At 47.1% G+C, this 8,478-nt stretch overlaps 1 protein-coding gene across 1 annotated transcript in view; it reads left to right on the top strand.

The window, feature by feature from the left end:
• The window catches only part of PTPN22 (protein tyrosine phosphatase non-receptor type 22), a 14,891-nt gene extending 7,853 nt beyond the window's left edge, over positions 1-7,038 (top strand). The window contains exons 12-21 of the mRNA XM_014310512.2: positions 1,216-1,292; positions 2,204-2,904; positions 3,912-4,001; positions 4,131-4,261; positions 4,950-4,977; positions 5,350-5,430; positions 5,721-5,824; positions 6,464-6,494; positions 6,593-6,670; positions 6,974-7,038. Of these exons, the coding sequence (XP_014165987.1) occupies positions 1,216-1,292; positions 2,204-2,904; positions 3,912-4,001; positions 4,131-4,261; positions 4,950-4,977; positions 5,350-5,430; positions 5,721-5,824; positions 6,464-6,494; positions 6,593-6,670; positions 6,974-7,038 (1,386 nt within the window). The remainder of the gene's footprint in view (positions 1-1,215; positions 1,293-2,203; positions 2,905-3,911; positions 4,002-4,130; positions 4,262-4,949; positions 4,978-5,349; positions 5,431-5,720; positions 5,825-6,463; positions 6,495-6,592; positions 6,671-6,973) is intronic.
• The last annotated feature ends 1,440 nt before the right edge of the window (positions 7,039-8,478 follow it).

Raw genomic sequence — 8,478 nt, 5'->3', positions numbered from 1 at the left:
TTTTCTACTCCCCTTGATACCCAAACTGAGTCTCTTTTGATGTTAACCCATGAGAATCCAGCTCTCCCCCTCAATGTGCAATGCTTGTCACAAGCAAGACCTAGATTTTCTTCAGTCTCAAAACAATTTTCTATTTTCTATATACTTTTATGATTGCTTAATGTCATGAGTGAATAGAACAGCATGAATTTTCTACAGGACTGGCTGATTTCCATGGGGATGTGCCAGTGAAACTTGAGGGATTTTCAGACCAGGTTGGGGAAGGTCCAGGTTGGGAAGCTTGGGATCACAAGGCAGTGAGGCTGGAAGTGTTATCTCATGCGTGCTAGTGAGGGAATCAGCACTACAGCCTGTCTGTGGGAGGGCATAGGGGGAAATATCTTGTAAAAAAACACGGCAAAGTCTCACAAATCTGTTACATCTCCGAGGAAAAGAAATGTGGTCTTGGTGTGAAGTTGCATATTAACAGGAATAGCCAAAACCTTTCTGGTTGAGGTTTTCTTTGCTCTTGCTGTTCTGTGGCTGCTGACATGAGCCTCACTGTATCAAATCCAGGAAAATAAATGCATCACAGCAAAGCCTGGAAGGTCACAGTGAGCTCATTTTGTCAGAAACTTTTATCTCAAAAATTGAGAAGGGGATCCTGTGATGAGACTTGTGCCTCAGTTTTACCATTTGCAGTTCATTCCAAGCCAGAGCTGAGTGAGAAAAGAACTGAAAAAAGCCTTTTTGGACTGGTTAAGGACAGTCTGTGAGCAAAGGTCACACAGGGCTGACACAAAATGCAGAGGACTTCTCAAGTCAGGATGTGGTTTTGTAGCTCTTGCCCGAACCTCTAGCCCCCCTAAACCTCCCTGTCCTCTGAGGACACTGTGCAGAGCATGGGGATGGCCATGAGCTGGAGTCATGCACAAAACCAGCACCTAGCTTGCCCAGTGTGGGCTCCTGAAGGCAAAGTGTCTGCACAGGCTGCCTGCCAGCTGTTTGGCACAGCTGGATGGTTGTGGAGCTCTCTGCGCTCTCATTTCAGAAAGGTGCTGGCAGAGTTGCTCTTCAGAAAGTTTTGTCTACAGTTTTCAGCTCCACCTTGGTGTCATTCCCAAGTGCTTTAGTAATTAGAAGTATTTGGCAAAAACCGCAGCTCCTGAAGCAGCGCATTGGTGTTCTTTACATTCTGCCTCCTCATTCCTGTATGCAAACATTTCCTTTCCCCAGGAAGGAGCAGGACGTCCTGTAGCCAAGCCAGTCCTGACTCCAGTGGAAGATATTTATGGCCTGAGTTCACTCACCTGGTAAGTCCCAGCACAAGTATCCCTGGTTGGTATTTGCAGTCACCCACACAATTTCAGAGAGATGAACTTCTTGATGTGTGCTCTAAAACATTTTAACTCTCAGGGTCTGCTGCCTCCCCTGAGTCTCACTTTGACTCTCACGTTTGTTCCTAACATAATTCATGGAATCATAAAGGTTGGAAAAGTCTTCTGAGACCACCAAGCACAACCATTAACTGCCAGGTCCAACACTAAGCCATGTTCCCAAGTGCCACATCTACATGTCTGATGAGCACTTCCATGGATGGTGTTTCCACCACTTCCCTGGGCAGCCTTTGCAATGTCTCATCACCCCCTCAGTGATGAAAGTTTCCCTAATTTCCTAATAATTCTTGCTCTTCTCACTGATGTGTCTCAGCCTGTGTGCCATTATCTGTCCCCTCTTCTGCCCTGGGCTTTGTGTCACTCGGTGTTTCACATATGAACTGAAAACAGTATAAAACAGTATATAGAAGTCTCATGAACATGGAGGCTGGGTCACCCCAGCCCTCTGCCTGGCATGGAATGCCCCCACACTGGTCCCATCTCCCATCTGCACATTTCACTCCAGTGCCCCTTCCTGCAGGAGTAGCAATCCCGAGGATGCAGCTTCCTGATGCCAGCAGCTTCCAAGGGTGGTGGGATCTCTCTGTGGACATGTTTGGGATTCCAGCAACTCCTGTCTGTAAATAATTTTGCTTTTTGGTTTTTTGCTGATATCAAGGGGCCTCCTCTGTTCACCATTTAACGGTGTTGAAATGGAGCACAGCCTTGCTCTAGGCTGGGCTCTGCATTCCTGAGGGAATTGCTGCTGGCAGCAGTGCTGTGGGCTAACACTTTCTGAGCCCTCCATGGCTCTGACTCTACACCACTTTATTTTGCTTTTACTGCAGCTCAGAGCCAGAGGAACAGGCTCCACACCAACATGTCCCTCCAGCGGCACAGAGCAAAGCGTCCCTGCCCTCACTGTGTGCCCCGGGAGCACAGCCCAGCTCTGCCAGGGGGGTACCCCCCATCAGACAGGCCATCTCCTTCGGGGCTCTGAACCTCTCCAGCTGCACGAAGGCAGCTGCTGGAGAGCCCTGGGGTGCCGGGGATGCCCCTCAGAAACGCTGCAGCTGGGAGCTGGAGCTGGAGCTGGACCCAAAGGGAGCAGGCAGGAGGGCACCTGGTGCCAGAGCACCTCTGGCATGGACTGTATCGACCCCTCTAGCACTGGGGCAGCGGGGAGAAAGCTGGGAATGGGATGCAGGGGATGCCAAGCCAGTTTGGAGTCCCCAGTGGCCAAAAGATCACTCGAGCTTCCAGGATGGATTTTCCTCTGCAGACCTGAACCCCTCCAGACGAGCAGCAGATGGCCCCTCAGGCCACAGGAAGCAGGGGCAATGCCCTCACCCTTCCCTGTGCTCAGCAGAAGACCCTTACTTCTCATCACTGTCTCCAGACGACCCTGTGTCCCCCGTGTTTCCCTTTCTGGGGGGGCAGGATGAGCTTCTCCCTTCGTGCTCTGCCAGTGCCCCCCTACAACCCACCACAGCCAGCTCCCCATCACCCCACCACGCTCCCCTGGACCAGGAGAGGACCTTCTCCTCGGGTAAGTGCTGCTGGGACAAGGGGACACATGGGACCAGGTCACTCTGGACTGGGGCATGCTGGAGGGAGTGGTTGGTGTGGTCATCTGGTGTCCAGGCAGGGCTGTAGCTGCTCCTCAGGACTGGGCTCTCATGGGAGCTGAGGGAGCAGCTGGTTTCATCCTCACACTCTTCATCCTGCCTGAATTTTTTTTCCCACAAACATTTTTAGAGCAGTGTAATTTTGGTGTTTGCATTACACAGCTGCTCTGAGCCACTGTGTCACCTCAGGACAGCTCTCACAGGGAGGCAGGGGTGGTGTGGCCAATCCTCACACTGAGGTACTCCAAAAAGCATTCAGAAAGCTCCCAGAAATGGTTTTCTCTGAGGATCTAGTTTGCAGGTCTTTGCTGCGGAGTGTCATGCAGGGGACACTGAAATCTCACCAAGACTGAGAGATCCAGGACTTCAGGGGCCCTGAGCAACATGGGTGACACCCCTGCCCATGGTGGGGGTGTTGGATCTAAATGCTTTTAATGATTTTCCCTTCCAAGCCAACCCATTCCATGATTCCATGATTCATCACAAGTGTTTTGCCCAGATCTGTAGCATTACATCCACCACCTGTCATATGAGGAAGGTGGAATTATTCCTTGTTCTGGTTAGTCCTGGTCCAATCAGACATTTCCTATTGCCCACAGCTTTGGCACTTGCTCCACCTTGTCCTCCCAGACCCCTCAGTGTCACAAAGACATGCTCGTTATCCCGGTGCCCTTGGGGAGTCCTGGGAGGTGCAGACCAAGCCAAGCAGCAGCAGAGCCACCAGCTCCATGCCTGGCTCTGTGCTGGGTTATGCTCATTTTCCTCGTGCAGTTGGTGCTGGGAGTTATTTCCATGTGTAACCACAGTTTAGAGGTGTTTAACCTCAATCTTTGGTGCGTGGCAGGAGCAGCCCCCTCCCTTTTTACACAGGTCTGTGGTCCCCTCATGTCCTGCCATGCCAGTAACCTGTCTGTGTCTCTCCAATCAGCCCCCCTGCCACAGCCTGATGATGATGATGATGCTCCTCCACCCCTGCCCCAGCGCACCCCTGAGTCCTTCATTGTGGCCAGTGAGCCAGGTGAGTGATCACCAACATTAAATGTGGGGCTGAGCAGCACTGGGGGCTCACCCAACGTGGGGGTGGCTCTGTAGCATCTGGCAGTGCCTGGGATGAGGAATGATCTCTCTGGTGTTCAACTGCTTCCAGGGCAATTTCCTCAGGCCACCCCAGATTTCCAGCTTCCAGACAGAAATCCAAATATTGGAACCTCCTGGGAGTGGAGTGGTGAGTCTCACTCACAGGGGTTTCATGACCCTGTGAGACTGAGACCATGTAAGGTACAAGTGGCTTTTCACCTCTTTTCTGGCACTATTCCTATGCCAATCTCCTTACCACGTTTCCTTCTGTGAGAAAGACTCTAGTTTTTGGCACTTTGTACTTGCCATAAATTATTTCATAGAATCACAGAATCATAGAATCGTTTGGGTTGGAAGGGAATCTTAAGAAAATCCCATTCCACCCCCCGCCCATGGGCACCTTCCACAAGAACAGGTTGCTCCAAGCCCTGTCCAACCTGGCTTTGAACACTTCCAGGGATTTCAGGGCTCAGGATTGGAAAGAAGATGAGACCTCAGTCCAGCCCCTTCTTATCAACATCTAATTCACTCCAAACATTATTTTTTGGGATTCTAAGACCAGTACAAGGTAACAGATATATTGTCCCTCATTTAGAGAAGGACAATGAACACATGACATTTGTGTTCTGCTGAGCTTCACCAGCCCTGTGGAACCAACAGGAGCTGAACAAAATTTAGGCATCTGTTGATGATCCCATAGCTGAGTGACAGCTCTGTGAAGTGGAAGAATGAGGCACAAGTCTGTCTTCCTCTACACAAGTGTGGAGGTGTGTGTGGGAGGGTGTTTGCACATCACATCCTTTCCTCATCTTCTCTGGCTTCCTTGTGTGCAAGAAAACAACATTTGGATGTGGGAATTTTAAATACCTGCCTTGTGTTTTGTTTCCAGAGTGTGAAGCTTTGGAGCCCACGAACAGGTATAAGTTTAAAGCTGGGGTAATCTTTGGAATTAAGACCTGCTTTTTTTCTGAAACTGCTTTATTTAGCAAATGTGTTTAGGGTCTGTGCTCAGTGCAACGGAAATTGTTGCTAAATAGTTCTGCAACTAAATAGTTCTAACCAGAACTAAACAGTTCTGCAAACAAGTGAACTGGTAGTTTTATATTTCCTAATCAGCTCCTGCCTCATCCTGTTCATGAGGATGTCCCTTGCAGCCTCCTCTTTGTCTGCATGTTGTGTGTTTCCTTTGAGACAACTGAGACAAGCTGGTTGCTTCTAATACATATAAATATATATATACATATTATTTTAAAGCTAGGTAACCAACTCTTTTATCTTTGCTTTCTCAGAGACAGCCCAGGATAGCTCCAATTCTCCTCCTCCGCTTCCTGAAAGAACCCCGGAGTCGTTTGTTCTCGCTGAGGCAGCAAGTGAGTGCTGAGCTCTTTTCTCAGGATCTGACTGATGTTTTTCACTCACACCTAAACCTGGAGGTTCCTGAGAGCATGGCCCACTTGTTCAAAGCATTACCAGGTAGTGCTTCAGCACTTCCCTGCAGGAGGGTTCAGCAAATATAACGAAAATAAACACAAGTAGGGAACCTGCAGAAAAATTCTAGAAGTGCTTCATTAGAGGAGATGAAAAGCAGCAATAAAGCACTTGGAAAAAATCAGGATTTGTGAATGACCACTGAAAATGTACATATTATGTATGTTCCCAGGTCTCCAGCCTGCTACAAGAAATTCCTCGAGTCCTGTGGGTTTGGAGAACAAGGGCTCAGGAACATCATCCAAAGATCTCATTAAATGCTTCAGGAGGAGCAAGGTAAAAGAAACAAAAGATGTGGGAAAAAAAGGGAGAGAGAAGAGCTCTGGCACAGCTGGTGCTGCTCTCTCACTGGGGAACAGGGCCTGCTTCGAGAGCACTTGTGTTCAGGGCAAGAAAACAAGAATAATAAAAATATTCTGGTGTAGAACTGCAAACATCCACCCTGTCCGCACTGGGAACAGGGAAACCCAGCTTTGGCACTCCATCCACCTGGGGTGCCAGCTCCCTGGGAAAAAGTTGCCCCTGAGTCCATCCTACAAGGACAGAACCATCACCAGCCCCCTCTTGCTGCTGTTAATTATCCCTGTCAGATTGTTCTTTGGGGTGTAATGGTGGAACAGAAAAGCACTTGAGGAAAACAGCAAGGAAAATACAAACTGGAGGCTTTGGGGATGACAAGAAAAAAGCCAAAGAGTGGCACAAAGTTTGTTTTTATGAAATGTGATACTTGTTTTTATGAAACGTGATACTTGTACATTTACCAGTGAATTCCCACAGTAGCTGATCTATTTATACATATACATTTATCAGTGTTTTTATACATGTGCATTACCAGCAAATTCCCTTTACCACAGTAGCTGATCCGTTGCTTCACACATTTTTTTCCAACTAGCCTTTTTCTATTTTTTTTTACAGAGCTTGAAAATATTGAAAAATGTGAGAAAAAGTAAGTTTTCAGGCTAATATCTTTGCAATAGCTTTAAGCAAGTATTTAAATGTGTGGGACCAGTGACCAGCTGCTCCAGTCTCATTTTTTATTTCTAGGCATCTGCAGTCCATCTTCACTGACAAAATCATCAGAACCTGGCCCAACAAACTCTCCAAGGTCTTTCCTTAATTTTGGTATGTTTTGCTCTTCGTGTTTTGGTAGGAAAAGCCTGGTTCTTGGAAGTCTAAATGCCAGGCAGAGCACTTACAAACTACAAATATTTCAAATAATGCTCATTGGGTTTTACACATTTAGTTTTTACACATTTACAACTTTATTTGCAACTACGAGATGTTGCTTTTCTGTCATATCTTAACACTTGCGAAAGATCTGAAATTGCAAGTATTTTCAATTCCTGTGTTATTTTAAGGGATTACATAATCAGCATCTGTAACATACAGAATTTGTTGCATTAAAAAAATATAATTTCTTCCTAGGCTTTGCAAATCGATTTTCAAAACCTAAAGGACCAAGAAATCCACCCCCAGCATGGAATATTTAGATGTATTTCACAGACTTGGCGCTGCAGATTTGTGAAATCATCCTGAAATACTTGGAATGCCCATCCCAGTGAAGCTTCCACCAAAATAAACACATCCAAAGCTGTTACACGGTATTGGCAGCTCAGGCACTACTTGCACATTCACTGAATTTAAAACAGGAGTTTTAAAGTCAAGAATGTAAAAGTACCAGCAGCTTTCAGTTAATTCACAGTGGGATGGACGGCAAACCTTGGAATACAAGTTTTATCCTAAGGAGGGACATATTTTTGTCGTGTTTTGGAATGTAATCACTTCAAAAGGATGGATTTGAGCACAAACTGATGATGGGACCCAGTGAAGGCTCTGGAATGAACTGGAAAGCCAACGGAGCAGAGTGAGGTGATCAAGACCCTCTCTCGCGTTTGTAGGTCTACTGCAATCAAAGACACTGAAATGTTTACATTACTTGGACTACGAGGGAATTAGCACCGCAAATTTTAGAAATAATATAAATTTTTTTCCCCCATCTGAGTTAATCAGAGCATTTGTCTGGATTTTGGGGCAATAAGACTTAAGGTGGTGATTGATTCCACGGAAACAAAACTGGTGTAATCGCACAAGTGGCTGACCAAGCTACTCTTCTGTCTGGGAAAAAAAAATTCCCAAAACACCATGACAGTAAGGAAAATATTATTGTATTTTAAACCAAAGCTGTTTTCAAGGATTTGTGATTCTCCAGCACAGAATTTCAGGTGGGAACAGAGAAGATGAGATTTCTTGCCAGATTCCTCACCAGATTCCACTGATCAGTGGGGAGGGATAAAGGTGCTGAACATCGCTTTATATGATTCTTCTCCTGTAAAGACAGGGGGAAAAAAAACAAACAAACACCAAAAAAACCAAAACACACCAACCAAGATGGGATTTGGCGAATTTGGTCAAGAAGAATCTGCTGACCACTGCTGGAATGGAAAACTCCGCTGGTTTAAAGTTGAGGGAATAGCCAATATTCCCTTTTTATTACTGTAATCACGGGGTTTCTTAATAGCAGAAAACAGTGAAAGCCTTATTATTATATTCCTGTTTTGCCCAAGCTGGACAGGATTTGGAGCAACCTGCTGTGGTGGAAGGTGTCCCAGCCCATGGCAGTGGGTGAAACGAGATTTTTAAGTTCCCTTCCAACCCTTAATATTCTACGATTCAATGATTTTACTCCATCCCACTGCCATGGGCAGGGATAGCCTCCTTAGGCTCGCTCCAACAGCTCCACACCATCTCCCTCACGGGGAAGCCTCCGCAGCACCTCGCGCCCGGTGTTTAATGGACGAAGCACTTTAGAACAAGCGACAAACGCCACTAAAATAAAAGTTTTTGACACCCGCGCGTTCACCGGCCCCGCGCTCCCTCAGCGCTTTCCCGCCCGCCTCCCGCCGCCCACGTGACCCGCGCCGCGCGCACGC

Source organism: Geospiza fortis, unplaced genomic scaffold, assembly GCF_000277835.1.
Source record: "Geospiza fortis unplaced genomic scaffold, GeoFor_1.0 scaffold422, whole genome shotgun sequence".
In the NCBI taxonomy this organism is placed as follows: domain Eukaryota; kingdom Metazoa; phylum Chordata; class Aves; order Passeriformes; family Thraupidae; genus Geospiza; species Geospiza fortis.
This window is presented reverse-complemented; position numbering and strand designations above follow the sequence as displayed.